We start from the raw sequence: 18,734 nt of genomic DNA on the forward strand, positions 1-18,734 counted from the left end.
AACTCCAACTAGACTTGCCCAAGTCCTTCCCATTTTTATAAAAGGCCAGAGAGAGAGAGAGCATGTATTGGCCAAGAGAGAGAGAGTGAGAGCATATTTGACCACATCTCTGGCCACATTTCTCTCTCCCCCCCTTCCTTGGCCATGTCTTTTTTCTAGCATGAAAAGAAGGGGCAGAATCTACCTCTCTTCGGAAGAGAGAATACTTGGTACAAATCACGACCTTTAGGGGTTGCTTCTCCCATGGTTGAGCTAGAGACTGTGCTAATTAAAGAATAACAGAGAGAAAAATGTGAGATAATAAAAGGGAGCATGTTTCTACACCATTTTAGAAAGAGATAAAATAAGGGGCTGATAGCACTCGAGTGAGTACTATGCATACTTGCCCAACATACTATAGAACTCGGGCTTTCTCACGAGTTGTATGGTACTTGGTTGAGTATGCACAATACTTGTCGTAGTACCACATGCTTCCCATGAACCCAAGTGGTTAGAGAACTCGCCTTGGCCATAGGCCGAGTCGAGTAACTTGGCCAATTTTGAGTTGACTCTGCCGAGTTTTTTAGCACTAAATCCTTCTATTGAGCTATCCAAACAAATTTGGTTGAAGGGGGTGTTATACTTTTGTAATAGCTGGTGTAATTGGTCTTCCAATAATGACTTGTCTGAATCGGGACTGGCATGAGCGCCAGAATTGCACATCTCCTAATTTTTCAGTATTTCTAAAATCATTGTTGTCAAAAATTCCTCAGTCTCCAGGCTCACCCAAGTCATATTGAGGGAGACTCAAGTAGAATCCAAGCGAGTAGGAGCTAGGTTTTTTTACTTCTTTAGGGTTGGCATGTGGCCGGCCTAGGCCAGTCCTGCCTTGGCCCAAATCCTTATAGGGTCGGCTTAGGCCTAGTCTGGCATGGACTGCACTGCACTGAAGGGACCGTGGCCCCGGCCCACCCCTTCCGTGCTAAGCCACTAATAGATTCATTTGAAAAGGACAAAGAGAAACTAATGGGAAACACCAAGGGATTCTTGCTGTATCTTGTGAGCAGGAGTTCTACCATCAATGAAGACATCTTTTTAATGTTCCAGGAATTCTACCATAGAGGCAATGTTATTAAAGCAATTATCTCCTGAAGAAGAAATTAGTTGTCATTGGATGACATAAGGCCCATTAGCCTGCTATGCTAACAATAGCTTCAAGATTATTCAAGAACTCCTTGCTAATAGATTGAAAAAGGTGCTTAACGATATATCCAGGGCCCCATAATTAACTTTTATTTACGATCGTCAAATTACAGATAGTGTTTTGATGGCACAAAAACCATTCACTCCAGGATAGAGGAAGGTAAGCCATGACTGATTTGTAAATTGGACTTTGAAAAATCATTTGATTGTGTAGAGTGGGATTTCCTATTGGAGATCAAAGGATTAATTGGATTTAAGAGTGATGCCTGATGCAAGGTGGTTCACCCCTAACGGGTAAAGCTAAAGCTAAATTTTGATGGCATCTCGAAAGGTTTGGACCTTCAACTAGGATGTGGTGGCTATCTAAGAGATCATGAAGGTGTTGAGATATTTTCCTGCGACAATAGCATAATTGTGGGTGTTGAGGCATGGTGCTCGGTGTCTTAATAAATAGTTGGGTTGTTATTGAAGAGGACGCCATGAACGTTATTACCCTGTGCAAAGAACCTTCAAAGGTGAGGTTCATCTCGGGGACACAGGGCACACTTCTATCATAGCTCGCATCCATCTTGGAGATGGATGTTAGCAAATGGTAGCCCCACAAAAATATACAATGGATAGTGTTAAAGTTTAATTTCAATTTTTTTAGTTTTTAGATTCCTAATGATGCTCATGATTTTCATTCCTTAAAAATTTTAATCCAACAGCCATCTCTAAAATAAAATTTGAAGAAGATTCATTTAAACATGACGACTCATAGAAACCTTGTCTATGTATTAAAGTTAAAAGGAGAATCCCGCTTGCATCATAAATAAACTCAACTAAACAACCCTTATAATGAGGTTTTTATAAAGCCTAGGATTTATGAAAACAAAATAAAATCTCATTTCGAATCCTCGTCCAAAAAGCACTTTCGACAACGGAAATTTCTATAATGGCTGTAAAATCAATTTTCAACACCGACAATAAAAATCTAAAACTAAAAAAATTATACAAATCTTATGGATATGAAGATTTTTTTTAAATGTGAAATAGACAGTCTAGATAATTTGTTACAATGACTATATTTGGAGAGCTCAAAATCCTTTTTATTTTTTCTACAACCATAATGTTCACGCCAAGATGATCAATGTAAAGATTTTCTAATGCTTGAATTGTAATTTCTGATGAATTATAACGTGAGGCTTTACTTATTTTGATGAAAGGGCTGCAGCCCTATCAAACAATTTTCCATCAACAAATAACCCAACTCAGACTATATATAGAAAAAAAAAAAAAAAAAAAACAAATAAGAAGGGGATACAAATTATTCCCGAAAATAATACACCCGCACACTCTCCTACACGTGTGAGAAAATCCTCCCTTGTATCCCATGAACAAACCACTCATACACAACATTTATAAAAAAAAAACTCACACGTGGCAACTAAGAAATCTCCCCAGCACATGTGCGAAAAATCCCCCCAACAACAAATTGTTAGAGAGAGAAACGTCACACATGTCCACCACATAAAACCACAAACCCAATGAAGAGAGAGAAAATCCACGCCTGTCCACTAAACCACGACAACCAAAAGAACTGTTATAACAAAACCTAATAACCCGCCACGAATTGTAACGGATCCGTTATCATTAGCAGAATCATCGGCAGGGGCATCATCAGGCGAGTCCGAGGCAGGGCCTGCGGCGACCTTGGCTGAAGACGGCGATGGCGAGTCGGCCTCCTCCGGTGCCGGGGCCGGCGCCGGCGCCCCTGCAAAGAGCTCCTTGGGCTGCAAGACCTTGTCTATACTGAAAACGGCAAGAGGGTCCTCGTCTATAATGGTCCCCGTTATCTTGGCCGTTACGGCCTTAGTCTTCAATGTTACCTGCTCCCCGTCATTTTGCACCGTAACGGAGTAACTAGCCGCCCCATCCGTTGCCAATGTGTTCATGGGCCCGTTATTTGACTTCAACCCCTGCATCGATTGGTAAATGGGAACACCGTGAAACAAAAGCAGCGAAACTTTGTGATCCGCCGATAAATTCTTGTATTTCGGGACGAATTTCGTCCAGATATCGTCAGTTGGGCAAAACGCCGTTAGCCCACCTGAAACGGCATCCACGAACGTTTTTTCGGCGCCCGTTGCCGTTAACTGGTCGGCGAAAAGCTTGCATCCCTTCTTCGTCATTACCGCCGTTAAATTTTGCTCTGTAGGGGCCGGGGCCGGCGCCTCGGCCGATGGCGAATTCAGAATCTTACTGACCTGCAACACGGAGATGTTATACGGCAATTCTTTCACCGATTTAACGTACGAGGCATCGAGAACGCCACCGTTATCATCAGCTCCAATACTGACTTTTCCACCCTTCTCGTCCGTTATGTTCACGAACCCCGACGTTCCGGGTGCCGATCCGGTTGTCTGATATAGCGTCGCAGCTAACGCCGTTCCGTTCGTTATTTGGTGAAGCTTTTTGGCGCCGAAATAGTCGAGCAAAATGTGTAGACTGAGAATATTTTTGATCTCATAAATGCCGTAGTTCTTGGCCAAGATATCATCCATGGCTGCATTGTCGACGGCGAGAACTGTAATGGTGGTTCTTCTGTTAATTTCAGAGGCGAGATGGGTTCTGGAGAGATAGTCATTGAATTTGGAGAACTCATGGAACTGTGCAAGGATTTTGGTGATGTTGTGGCCGGAAGTTGCAGAGATCAGGCACAGAAAGAAGAGGAGAGCCGCCGGAAACTGCCGCATTGTGTTGCCGGAAAGTTACTCCGGCAAATAAATTTATGAGCTTCGGGTACAGGGAGGGAAGACCTTCAAATGTTTCTCTGGTGAGTATTGAGATGAATTTTCCGCCGATTAGTACGGAATGATAGGAATACTATTTGCCAGAGAATTTCTCCGGCAAGAAGTGGCTATTTCCCGGTGGGATCTGGGAATTTTCCGGCGAGGAAGTTGCAGCAGAGTGAGATGCGAAGTGAGGAGTGAGCGCTAAAAGCTGAATACTAAGTAGTGGCGATGGGGACCTGAAATGGCCTGGTGAAGAATGGTAATGACATGCGTGCCCTGGTTTCACATTGATACTAACTTTTCATTGTATATACTCTCTTGATTTACCGACTGATTTTGTTTTCCCCAAATTGCCCTTGTCTCGAAATTTCGGGAAACTTTGGATGGATATTTAAACTTTAGAAAAAGGGGAGACTTTTATCATTTAAATTTTACCAAAAAAAACGAGAGTTTATTATTTAAGATAAAATGAAATTAATAAAGGGTGTGGTTTGTATAGAGCATATTTTCTAAACAATCAAATTGGAGCCTACCCTCAAATAGTGTCGAGAAAGGTGGTTTCAATATTGGAACTCTTTGTGATAGTCTTAAAATATATTTTTCATCTTTATTTATAAAGTTCAAAGCTTAAAAAATAATGTAGATCAACAGATCTAGAAAAACTTGAAAATCTTAAAAATTGACGGTCTAAAGATACATCACAAAATACATTATTTCCAAAACTTGAAATCCAATTTCTTCTCATGTCTATACATCTTGATATCGCGATGATCAATTTGAGGATAATTGGGAATAAAAACAACCTCTTTTAATAAAATTTTTTAAGTAAGCTCTAATTAGATGGTTTAGAGCCTCGGCTCTATATAAACTTTTCCCTTAATAAAATGGCAATGCTATCTCTTTCGGACAATAAAAAGAGGGCAGGTAAAAAATTGCTTAAAGAAGGCTTTGGGTGCTTCTTATTGTTGTAGTAAGAATTTAAAATGGAATTGATATGGGCCATTAATGGATAATTCAATAATAGGTTTCTATAATGTTTTAATCACGTACTGTATGGAACGTATTTGAATTAATTTTATTACTTTCTTAGATTTGATAAATGTAATAATTTTAAGTACCAAAAAGTCGTAAATGAACAATCGTCGTTTGGCTGTTGGATGTGAAAGTGAGTTGTTGACTTGTTAGAAAATTGATAGAGCTCAAAGTCCGAATTTTTTTTTTCAAATATGTAACCCACACCAAACTGTCAGATTTGACAAGTAACAACGATATTAAGCCCCACCACATACTGATTTATTCCTAATTATGTGAGAACACGCTCACTTAGAGTTAATAATTCACAAAAATAGAATAATACAACTACAATAGGCAATTTAACAACGGTGGCCACCCCCTTTATGGTCATCCAACTAATTGATATTGATTCTGCCACCCATAACATGGGTGAGAATAACATGGATCGTCCATCCAATGTTTCCCGATTTATTGGATTTTTTATTTATTTGGATGGATTATTAAAAGTCTATAGCTGGATTACGAAAAGTAGATAGCCCAATAGTCTTTAGAAGCAATGTTTAAAAACCAAAATCAAGCCCCGAAACCAGATGGATTCGATCGGTATTCACCCCTTTGACTTCGATGATTACTAAGTGGGATCAGTTTATGTTTCACCAAAAAAAGATATATTTGGAACATCAAGTGAATCATTGATTCTCAATTTTTTGAATAAGAGTTGCCTTGTTTCCGATTTCAAGCTGGTTCGACGATTTCACTATGAATTTACAATTTCTAAATTGCTGCTTGAAAATATCAGTTATTTGATAATTCAACGTTATCTATGCTCGCTATCGAATGGCTTTGTCCAAAAAAAAAAAATTTATGAAGTAAATTGACCACAAATATAACATTTACAATCCACCACCACAAATCACCAAGGGTATGTTTGGGATTATGCTATATAGTTTAGGGTAATCAATGGGAAATGTGATGTTAACCATGGTTAGCGAACTCAGGGTTAGTCCAGCTCACTGTGCGTTTCCAAGGGGAGCCAGCCTGTCAGAGATGGACCATGAGGCTGTGACACTTGGACGGCCAGATTTATTCATCCTATGTCAGCAGATGCCTCCACCGACACGATGAGGTGCTTTTGCCGTTACTGTACATAAGTAACGACCCATCTACTCTGCACAGATCCACTTTGGCCGAAAACCTCTGAAATTCTTCACCTGAAATTTCGGCTAATTTGCAGTGAGTTGGGGTATAGACCATTTCAAGTCTATTTTCGGCCTCCAGGTGAGGTTCATATAAGGTTGCCACCTTCCACTGAACTAAGGCGTACCTTTGAATATTTTTCGAAAAAAGTTGCCCAGTGATGAAAATTTTTATTTTTAATTATATAATTTAAAATCTCAAGAACTGTATAGATCTAATGGGATATGAGCACTTAAAAATCTTGAAAATGGATGGTCCGTATAACTTGTTATAAGATGCACTATTTTTAAGATGCACTATTTTGAGACTTGAAATTTTTTTTTCTATTTTTTATATACATATATCTCAAGGTCGAGATGATCAATTAGAGTGCTTTCTAATTTCATGACACCATTTTCTAGTAGATTTTTGAGGTGCAGCTCACTTCTAAAGTATAAGGTTAACATCTTATATAAATTTATTTATTCATAATATGTGTGGCTAAGATCAGATGTGTATAGGGTTGCAAAACGAGGATAAAAGGTTTAATTATTGCATAGGGTAATAGAAATGTCTGAAATATAAAAGAGGAAATATACATTTATTGCTTTTCTTTTGACAAATATTAACTGCTTTTATTAATAAACTACGTAAATGAAATTTACATCATTGGACACAAGAAGTGAGGTTAAGAAACTCCACCCCAGTGACGGAGTCAATCACTTCATTGGCTTCCCTAAATATGTGAAAAGGAAATAGTCAGAGGGCTAGCCATGTTCCAACACTTGCAACAAACTAGACTTGAGTTACCAAAGAACCTTCTTATGGTACATCACTTAATGACGTTTAAAGAGTCTCCTTCAACCTCACAACAAGAACCCATATTTATAGTGGTAAAGAGCTTTAAACCATGAACAAGGGCAATGAATTCAGCATGGTTGCCAATAGTTTCACGCAGCGTTTTAAAAAACGCCGAGTCGAACCGGACTCGCCCGGTTCGACTCGGAAATAGTGAAAAAGGAACCGGATCGCTCGAAAATCGGAAATCGTCCGGTTCTAGAGAGAACGGGACGATTCTGTACAGTGAATCGCCGATTCACTGTACGGAATCGGCGAGTCCGAACAGTGAATAGGCGATTCCGTACGGATTTTTTTTTTTTTTTTTTTTTTTTTTTTTTTTTTTTTTTTTTTTTTTTTTTTGGTAATCCATGATAGATTTTTTTTGTAATCCATGATCGAATTTTTTGGTTTTTTGTAACCCATAATAGAATTTTTTGTAATCCATGATCGAAATGTTTGTTTTCTTTTCTTGTAATCTATGATCGATTTTTTTGTTTTTTTTTTTTTTTTTGTAACCCATGATAGAATTTTTTGTAATCCATGATCGAATGTTTTGTAATATATGATCGAAATGTTTGTTTTTTTTTTGTAATCCATGATTGAAATGTTTGTTTGTTTTTTTTTAATCCATGATTGAATTTTTTGTTTTTTGCTTTTTTTGTAACCCATGATAGAGTTTTTTGTAATCCATGATTGAATTTTTTGTAATCCATGATCGAACTATTTTTTTCTTTTTTTGTAATCCACGATTGAATTTTTTGTTTTTTTTGTTTGTTTTTTTTTGTAATCCATGATCGAATTTTATGTAATCCATGATCGAATTTTATGTAATCCATGATTGAATTTTTTGAAAATTTGTGATTTTTTTTGTTTAATCCATGATCGAATTTTTTTTTGTAATCCATGATAGAATTTTTTGAAAATTTGTGATTTTTTTTTTAATCCATGATAGATTTTTTTGAAAATTTGTTTTTTTTTTTTTTTTTAATCCATATTATTCAAAGAGAAAACGAGAGAGATGATGATTCTGAGGCCACCCTATCCCAGCCATATTATTCACATATCGAGTCCCAACAGCAACAGTGTAGGGATGAGCACGAAATACTGTAAATTAAATGCTGAATGGCGGTTCATGCAGGGAAAGAACATATCAATATTCGCATATTCATTCAAAAACATGAAAATTCTTAATGGAGTACCCTCATTTTTTATTGAATTCCTAAAAACCAATATTTATAATGAATTTTAATAATTTTTTCGGATTTTTTTGAAGCTTTATTCTGACCGATTCACTCGATTCCGATCCGGATCGCCGATTCGCCGATCCGGATCGTCGATTCGCCGATCGGGATCGGTTTTTGAAAAGCCCGATCCGGGTCACCGATCCGGTTTTTAAACCATTGGTTTCACGTAAGCATAGAAAAACCCAGATCTTAATTTCTCACCACTTCTCCAAATCCAGCCAAACTAGGGTTTCTTAAAGAACTACCATCAAAATTAAGTTTGTATGCTCCCTCCAAACGTGGAATCCAAAGGCATTTAGGTTTACTTTTGACAATACCCATACGGAACAAAATGTAGAGATTAACCCTCACATCCACTTCCGAAATACCCCACTCTTCTTTGGTGATTGACAACCAACACTAAATGGAAAGATACATGGATTGTTGAGCCGAGCGCCTAGCTCAACAAGGTCAGCCTACTGTGGTTCTTAAAAACAAAAATGGCCTTAGCGATGAAATATGGCATGAGGTTTTTTTGTTGTCCTTTAGATCTATTAAGCTCGGCACATTCTGGGCTAAGAGCCAAGCAAGAGCCCCTTCACCCTAGTTTAGGCCGGCCTTATAGGAACCTAGGCTCAGGCCCAGCCTGTCCAGCCCATTTCCAACCATATTCCTACTCAAATACAAAATAACAACAAAAATGAGGGAGAGACCTATAGCTAAAATTCACATAGAGAGAAATTGGTAGTTTGAAAATCATATGAAATGAGAGAGATAACAACTTAAATTCATAGAGGAAAGAGTTGATAATTGGAAATCATAAAGACAGAGTGTGTGTAGGCTGAAATTCATCCACTAAACCCCTCAAATTCCCTTTCCAAATTTGGAAATGCATAGTGGGGCCAGAGTTTCTATGACAATGTTTTTGGGCAGGCATAAGGCTCCTAATTTAGTGCCATGAATACTTCAAAAATTTGATTAGATGTGATTCATTTCCATTCTCAAAAGAAGTCTTCATATTTGACAAATGTGCTATTAATTATTTTGAAGGATCACTTTTGAAACTATTTTCTTAATACTGAGAAACCAAATTTTGTCGGCATCTAACAATTGGGTTTGGTAATAGCTAAATCACTATACCCATATTTTCTTCTAATGATTAGGGTATTATGAAAAATAAAAAATTAAATTTCTTAGAAAGCAAGAAAGTGATATTTTTATAAGAGAATGAAGGAGGATATAATACTCATCTTTTGAAGGTCATCCCTTTGGGGGTTATGGGAATGGATCTCCAAGAGAGAGACATGACCTCCGAGAGAGAGGCAGTATTCTCATGAGTTTTGAGTTAGTTAACTTCCACTTCTAGAGAGCGAAACTCTCTATATTGCTCTTGAGGTTATCTTTCAGGTTGCGACATTGCAGTGGGAAAGAGGTTGATCAATTGTGTTGCTCAATCGGGAGAGCAGGTTTAAAAGGGAAGATCGGTGATGATTTTTTACCGATGTTTAGATATAGGTATTATCTCTTGTAACTCAAAATTGTAATCTTCATTGTGATAGTGGATTTCTACTTACCGAGGCTGTGAATGTAGCCCTATGGGATGAACCACGTAAATCTTATGTTGTTGTAGTGTGCCTTTTTGTATATTCTTTATTTCTCGCATTCGATTTATAGTTGTATTCTTTTTATTCAGGTTTAACCAATCATGTACACGATCTTAAGTGAGATTCTAGTATTTGGGATTCCGGATTCCACAAGGTAAAGGGTTCTTGAGAATCCAACACTAACCATAATGGATTGCTACACAAGGAGAGCTTATTTTGCTTAAATATAAGTTAATGCACCTTACTATAGTGGCTTGCTGTACAAGGAGAGGATATTTGACTCAAATACGAGTGATAAGAGAGAGAGAATTGCATCTAGAAGAAGGGTACACACCCTCCTTTCTCTCAGTAGGTGCAATTTTAGCCCCTCTCTCTATCACTAAAGAAGTATCATATTAAGACATAACTTCGTCTCATATTTTTAGTAATTGTGATACAATGGAGCAGTGTTTTGAAATTCGTCTTGGTCAAGTACTTGGCCTTAGTCAGGTGAGTTACTCGAGCGAGTCGAAATAGTCCAAATATTGTATAAGACTAATACCTTTAAAAAATCTACAAAGAATAAGATAAAACATTTTAAAAATACAACTAAGAAAGATTAGATGAACAAAAGCAACATAAGAAATCGCTTAAAAAAGTATATGAAAACAGATTTAAAACTTTTAATTTAAAAGTTCGGGAAATTGTAAACTGATCTTCAGTTATTCCTGCAATCAACGAAATTTTATACTGCTAATACCGGAAACATCGGCCAGTTTTTGGAGTACTTAATGATATCACGTGGATTACACGGAACACAAAGTAAAGTAGCCATCAAATTTATGGAAACTTCCATAAAAAAGCAAAAAGGGGACAAATGACTTGTACATGGTGTTGTGGCTTTTGAGAATCACCAATGCTTCTTTGCAGTCTGATTTTAAAATATATTTAAAACGATGAGATTTCTTAAACCATTGCTATAAGCAATATATTTCGCACTCGCAGGAGTATACTGTCTCTTTACTCCCTCCGGCAAATCCGATTTCGAAGTAATTTTGAGACCCCAAATTTTGGGATATAACCTCTTCAATGACCTCAATTAATTTTTTTTGCGAATTGTACTCTTTGTACACTTGAGAAAAATAATGTTCCAGGATTGAACAAAGACCATTTAATTTTTGAAGGGAGGGATCTAAGTGTTATTTTAAAAAAAAAAACTTCAAATTTTTTGTTTAAAAAATAATCGTCTAATGATTATTATCAATCAATTCCCAAGCAATGCCCTCCCTAGTCCTCACTAAGAGAGAGAGTGTGTTAAATATGTATTCAAAAGTAAAATCTCATTGCCATGCTCTATCTCTAAAAAGTACAAACAATGTGATTTGATTCTAGGAATGTGAAATAACGTGCTCCATCAAGAAACTTTAGTTCCTAACTTTGACTAGGTCCAGGCCTTGAGTGTTACCGTTGTCTCCAATTTTAAAAATAGAAAAAGGGGATAAAAAGTAATTGTTATTGAACCCATAATTTTAGTATATTCACCCATGAAACCTAGATGAAATTCCAACTAGTTCTTAGGGCTGAGAATTGTGTACATGAAACTAGCCATCCTGAAATTAATCTGATTCTTTGGTGTGAGAATTGGTCTATAAAAAGCAATTAGAAAAAACGAATAAAAAATTATAATATCATATGTAGGAACCAGGCAATTTGGGATTGCCTGATTCCCTAACAAAATCACCCGGTTCCTTGATGGAAATGGGCACTTGGTTCCCTGATAGAATTTGGCGATGACACAAACCAGATTGATTCACAATTCTGACAAAGAACCAAGTCGATTTCCACAATATGGATCAGCCATTCCCAATTCATTTCACTGGGTTTTTAACACTGGTACTACCACGTCAACTAGGATCATATCAGGATCGGGTTCGGGTCAGATTCACTTAACCAGGTCGGGCTGGGTAAGCCCATCTATATTCCATATGGGAGTAACCAAAATGGTGCAAAGTTCAACTTCCAAAAGAAAACCCATACTGTCTCCTGAGGACATATAACTGGACCAAACCTCATTAATGGATAATTACCTAAAATTTCGAAATCAACCAAAGCGATCATCTTTTTCTTTTAATAAGAAAATCTCAAAATAAGTCTCATTAGTCATACGCTTCGTGCAACCTATCTGATGGAATGTGCATTGCAAGATCCAAATTAGATGAATAATATTTTTTTTTTCAAATATTAATTCCAAATAAAAACATACAAACTTTCATATTTCATTTGATACATTTTTTATATCTGCTTGATTTCCAATTTAAAACTTTTATTAAGTTTTTTTTTTATTTTAAGGATAAGCTGAATATTACCATATAAATTTTTTATCTTCGGTTGGAAGAATGAGCACCTGTTCAAAATTTTGTATTAAATTTTCTTTTTGCCTGCTCCTATTCCTTTCCCATAATAAATTACATTGAAATATCTGTATTTGGAGAATGCATATTAGAAATTTTTAAGTAGAGATGGGATATGATTTTTGTTTTGTTTTGTTTTGTTTGGCAAATTTATGATGAACAAAAAAATACATAAGTAAATAGATTTTGAGATGACATTTTCGATAAATAAAAGAAGGGAGATTTTTTATAAAGAAAAGAAGGGAAATTTAGAGGGAAAAATATGTGCACTAAGAAATTTGAGATACACTCTCATTAATTCCCTCCTTTTTCTTTTTTTATAGATGATTTTTAATAGATCAAATGCCCCTAATTATCTAGAAAGCCCAATATACTAAGCTCTTTTTGCTTTGAGGAGAGCTATCATAGGAAAAAGAAAGGAAAGAAAATAAAAGGAGACAATAAAAGGTAAAAGAAGCAAATACAGCAAAAGAGAAAAGGAAATTGGTGACTAATAAAAAGAAGAATCAGGGTTACTTGGTTCACAAAGCATTTGCTTTTGGTGTTTTTTTCACTTTATAACACAACCCCATGTGATGGTGAATAAATTCACTGTCATAGAAGGGATTTTTCAAATTTGGGTACTTGTTTGACCAGTTTTTATTGCTGGAACATGCTGAAAAATAGGCACATGATGGTGTACATTTAGGTAATTACAGGACATTAAATATACTAGCTAGTAAGGGCTAATTTGAAATGTACTCCTCATTACTGATAATTCTGTTTCAATAAAATTAATTTTAATAACGAATTATCTGTCGTTTGGCACTTTCCATCATAAAATTATTTTAGATTCACTTATAGGTACTAAGTTTATCTTTTTGAAAATATATTCACTTTTTTAAAAGTAATTTGTTCAATCACTCGCTTTTTGCTAAAAATAGAAGCTAAATAATAAATTATATTGTGGATAATACAAGAGAAGAGGAGAATAACAATACAATCCATATCGTATCAATTTTTAATAATATAAATCTATTCCAAACAAAAGTAATTGTCATCCAAACACGCTCTAAATTTATATAATATGAAAACCAAAAAGTCCACATTCATCTTTGATGGATTTGATGACCAGCGTAAATGAGTATTCTTTGATTTTTAATTATAACATACATCAAAAGGACCAAAATATTCCCTCCTTCGTTGGTAAACTTTTTGGGGGTATTTTTGTTTTTTTGTTTTTGCAAATTATTAATTTTTATTTTGCATAGGTCAAATGAAGCCATGAAATCGTATTTTAACCATTTGAGGGTTTCATTCAATCTGAACCATTGAGCTGATACTAGCCTAGGCTCAAAGAAGTTACTCATTATTATTATTATTATTATTATTATTAGAGCCTTATCCCAATTATTTGGGTTCGATTACATGAATCACGTTCCTCCATTTCGCTTTATCAATGGCTATATCTCCAGTCAGACCATATGTCACTATCTCTCTTCGTATTGCTTCCATCTCTGTCCTTTTGGGGTTGCCTTTTGCGCTTTCAAAGTTCCTTTCGTTTGAACCAAATTGGCTCTATTAAACTATGCTATTTTAGGTCAACATTAAACATGGTCAAACCTACTAAATCTATTTTTCCTCATTTTATTGCTTATTGGAATAATATCAAAGTTCTCTAAAATGTATTCATTCCAAATTCCATTTTTTCCTGTTTTGCCACTCATCCATCTCGATATCCTCATCTCGGCTATACTTATTATATAAATATGTTGTTTTTAGACCGTCCAATATTTCATCTCGTAAAGCATGGCTGGTCTTATCGTCATATTATAGAACTTTCCCTTCAGTTTATTTGTATGCAATGATTATGTAAGACACCACATGCATATCTCCACTTTGTCCACCCACTATAATTCTATTATTTTTATCTTTGATACAAGGGAGTTACAATCATTATGGATTGTTGGATATGGAATCCGGTGACTAGCGATGTGTCATTGACTAGGCACGTCGTCTAAAATAAACTTTCTCAAATTATAGAACACACTTTGAGACATTAAATTTCATATCCGATGGCTGAAGATAGTTGTGACCTCCTCGTACCAAAAAACCAAATAGTCTCGTGATAAAATTCCAAAAACAAATATTAAAAGATAAAATACTAAAAATAAAATACATTTCCCTGCCTCAAAGTGCGGTCACCACTGTTACCCATAAACGTCCAGTGAAGGAAGAAAATGAAAAGGCAAAATCAACTAAAAAAAAAAAAAAATACATTTCCTTGTGTAAGTTGTCGGCCCAAGGATACTGATGAACTATAAAATATATCTACATTGAAAGAGAGACAAAGTAAAGGACACAAAAAACGCAAGAGAAAGGAAAACAGCACAAAATGCAGTGTCATGGGAACATTTTCGTAGACTGATGAAGAGATTTCACCTAATCACATCCTTTTTTCTTTTTTTTTTCTGAAAATTCGAGAGAGAGAGAGAGAGAATGACTATTATACGTCAAGTTTCCCACAAAATTCAGAGAAAGAAAGAGATTGCAAACACATTAGGTGCCATATAAAACAAAAACCGGGGGTTAAGGTGTACATTTTGTATGGTTTTTTTTCTAAAATATGCGCCACATTTTCTTATCAACCTTTCTAGTAAGTCCCTATAATCACGCCAACCTTTGGCATTTAATACTGAAAGACCAATATTTGATTTCTTAGAGAGAGAGAAGGCTTTGAATTCTTAGAGAGAGAAAGGGGGGGGGGGGGGAGAGAGCTCTAAGGATTCGGTGATTAAGCTTCACATTTCAGCTGATTCCAGTTCCTTGCTCCCATAGGAGCATAATGTATACACACTCCTCAGGCAAAGACCTATATGGGATGATTTTTATTCTCAGAAAAATTTAAGATCCACCTAAGAATAAAAAAACTATATATCTCGAGTGTTTCAAAATTTCGATTGTATTGTAAAAAAAATAGGTGGTCTTTATTCAATCTCGGGGTATTATTTTTTCATGCACATACAAAATAATGTTATTTTTATTTGTTATTTTTTATTCATTTATTCGAGATTGGACGCTAGGATCAAGGGATTATCTCTTTGAGGTCCTAAAAATACTCCTAGCTTGACTTTTACCTGAGGAAGCAAATACACACTATAGTCCTGCGGTAGCCGAAAATCATTTCACTTATCTATAGGGCCTACAGTTCATAGGAAATGTACGCATATTTTATTAGATTGAGAAGGACCTCTAAACAAGAGCTTTGAACTAAATTAGTCATATAACATGCTTTGCCCTAATGTTGCCCACATAAAGTGGTAGGTTGCACATGCATGTTGCACCTTTGGTGGTCCACGTAAGTTCCATACCAATAGTGGATTCGAACGCATGGATTTTCTAAAATAAAAAACACATATTAATAAAGTAATTGTAATTACACAAATAAAACGCATTAGCAACGTGTTAAGATATTATAAAAGAATATGAAAGTTTTTATGTAAATAAAAAAAATCATCACAACTGCAGGTATAGAAAAATGAAGAGAATATATAAGGGAAAGTATATAATAAGACCATTTATCATTGGTACAAGGTGATCACAATTAATCTTGACCATTAGATGTGAATTTAGATGGTTGTATTAACCAAGCTCATAGTTCAAAATTTTTTTTCTTGAACTCTGTGACATACCTAAGCTATTAGATTTCACGTCGGATGATTATAAGTAAGAGAAAAGTTTACATAGAGCCAAAGCTCTAAATAATCAAATTAGAGCCTACCACAAAAATTTCACCGGAAGAGATTGTTTTGATGCTCAAATATCCTCAAATTGATCATCTCGACATCAAGATACATAAACATGAGAAAAAATGGATTTCAAGTTTTGGAAATAGTATATTTTGTAACATATTTTTGGACCGTCAATTTTCAAGTTTTATAGATATATCAATCTACATTATTTTTTAAGCTCTAAAATTTATAAATAAAGATGAAAATATATTTTAAAGCTATCATAAAAATTTCCAGTATTGAAACCACATTTCTCGATACTATTTGACGATAGGCTCTAATTTGATTGTTCTCTATACTGACTGCAACCTATAAGTAATTGTGACATCTTTATACTAAAGGTAAATGGCCTCATTGTATACAATATTTAAATATAACGTAGGATAAGTTCTCCGTATATGCAGATTTATCTAAGTCAAAATTAATAATAATTGTTGTGAAAATTCAAGAAAGCAGTAACAAAAATATGTTATGAGAGAATATAATGTTTTTTAAAAAAAAAAATTAAAATATGTAAAGGAAAAGTCTCCCACCCACGGGGTGCACAACGGCTCAAATTGAACAAGGTCTCGTCCAACAGTCACAAACTAATCTTGTTTTTGATATCAATGTCGCTTCAAGTGGATTTCACAAGTAAAAAGCATTTTAGGGTAGAAAAGAGTTCATTTAAGGTGGAAAACTTATAGAAATTAGGTGTGCATTAATGGACGTCATCTATTCTAATGAGATTAGTGTATATTTGGCACTATCTTAAAAGATGTGATGGGTTTTAAAATTATATTAAAGGGAAAATAGATCCTTCGACTCTATTTTCAATTTATATTTCTTTCTAAATCCAAAAATTCAAAACTTATTTTTTAATCTTCAAATAATTTTATCTATTTTTATTCCAATTTTTCACCCAAACAAATTAAAAAATACCTCATTTTCTAACTCTCTCTCCGCACGAGTTACAATCTCTCCTCACGTTTCTCTCTTTTCCTCTCTCTTTTTGCAACCCATTTCTTACGAGCTCAACACAGGTGGAAACTGGGAGATTGTAGAGAAAATGGGCCACCTTTTCCAGTGAGGTCCCGCGAACTCCTTTGCCAGAGATGAATGCATCGAGATCGCCGGAAAAGTGTTTGAGAAAAAAGATGGGGTTTCTTTTCCGGTGTCAGTGGCATTTTCATGGCAAAATAAGCAGAGCAAACAAAAAGATGATCAAATTCCGACGAAAGACTCTGATTTCCCGGCAATTATTTCCAAAATATTGGCTAGGTCTTCACCAGAAATCTACTATTGGGCTGGAACCTTCATCGGAAACCTTGCGTTTTAGCTGCAATCCTCATCAGAAACCTCTCTCCAAGTAGGCTAAAAACCCCTGACCTTTGGATTTTCCCTTACTCTTTGCAAATCACGGTCAAAATTTCAGTCATCACACTCATTTTCTCTGTTATTCCTGTATATTGGAGCTGAATTCAATTTGTGAAACCCTAAAGTTCAGGCAATAAAACCACAATGAACGTTATCTGCGTTTTCTCTTTCTTCCTGCAATCTCTGGCCATTTTCCTGCCATCAACCACCAACTCGTAGTTCTGTCCAATCTATATTTAAATTTGTGCCAAAGTTACTCTCATCAAACCCTAATTCCTTTGCTACTCCGATTCCCTGCACATTCCGGTCAAGATTCCGGCCAAAATGCTGCCCGTGAAAATGGATCCCCCGTCATTTCGCCGAAGAAACACGGTTCCGGCCTCTATGTCCATTGAGCTTCGGCTACCTTCGAAACCTTAAAGTTCGAGCTTTCCCATGGCCTACCTGACTCTAAAGAGTTGGGGGAGATAGAGAGAGAGAGGGGTTTAGAAAACGATATCCGTTTTAAATTTGTTTGGGTAAAAAAATTAATAAAAAATAAATAAAATATGTTTAGGGTGTTAAGAGATATAATAGTGTGAATTTTTCTGTAGTAAGATAGATTTTGCAACTTTAGATCGATGGAGAAATAAAAATTGAAAATGGAATTTATAAAGATATTTTCTCTATATTAAAGGACGAGTCAAATTTATAATTGTCAACTAAAATAGACGGTGGAAAACATAACAATCTTATTTCTATAAGTTGCTGCCTAATATAAGCCATGTCCTTTAGGGCATGCATGACAATGAGGCAGGAGCAAGTTAGCCAAACAAAGGCCTTAGCCTGAGCTTAGATAGTTGGCAAATGTTGGTCCACACCATTTTTTCACATATGGTCATGATAATAGGAGCAAAATCCCTTGGCATTGGGTTATATGTTACATATACTGTCTACGCATGGCTTAGTCATGCAGGATGTCAAGCCCAGTACAAGCTCTATTTTAAATCGAATATCATTATCGTCATTGTGAAGCATTTTTCCAATTAATTGAGGTTGGTTATATGAATCTTGATCTACCATTCTACTCTATCACGGGTCATACCCTCAACGATGTTATAAGTTATATATTTTTTCACTACTTCCAACTATGTCCTTTTAGGCCTACCCCTTGATTTTTTAGAGCCTTTCACTTGAACTAACTCGGACCTCTTGACATGTGTTGTACTTGGTCTGCGCCACACATGACCAGCTCACCTAAGGTTATTTTTTCTCATCTTATCGCCTATTATTGGTGGCACACTTAAATTTTAACTAGTATCTTGCCCCTCAAATCCCTTGTCAAAGCCAACTCCAAACAAAACGTAATAAAAATACAATTTCTAGCAAATAACTTAATTTGCGCATTCTTTTTTTGAGAATTCAA

General features: G+C 35.6%; 1 protein-coding gene across 1 annotated transcript; it reads right to left on the reverse strand.

Moving 5' to 3' along the window:
* Positions 1–2,423: 2,423 nt before the first annotated feature.
* On the reverse strand, positions 2,424–4,374 carry FLA1 (FASCICLIN-like arabinogalactan 1). The gene has a single exon (XM_006843991.4). The coding sequence runs from the start codon at positions 3,915–3,917 to the stop codon at positions 2,739–2,741; it is 1,179 nt and encodes a 392-aa protein (XP_006844054.1). The 5' UTR covers positions 3,918–4,374; the 3' UTR covers positions 2,424–2,738.
* Between the last annotated feature and the right edge of the window lie 14,360 nt (positions 4,375–18,734).

This window comes from Amborella trichopoda, chromosome 10 (assembly GCF_054954075.1).
Source record: "Amborella trichopoda isolate Santa Cruz 75 chromosome 10, AtrichopodaSantaCruz75HAP2 v2.0, whole genome shotgun sequence".
NCBI classification, from domain to species: domain Eukaryota; kingdom Viridiplantae; phylum Streptophyta; class Magnoliopsida; order Amborellales; family Amborellaceae; genus Amborella; species Amborella trichopoda.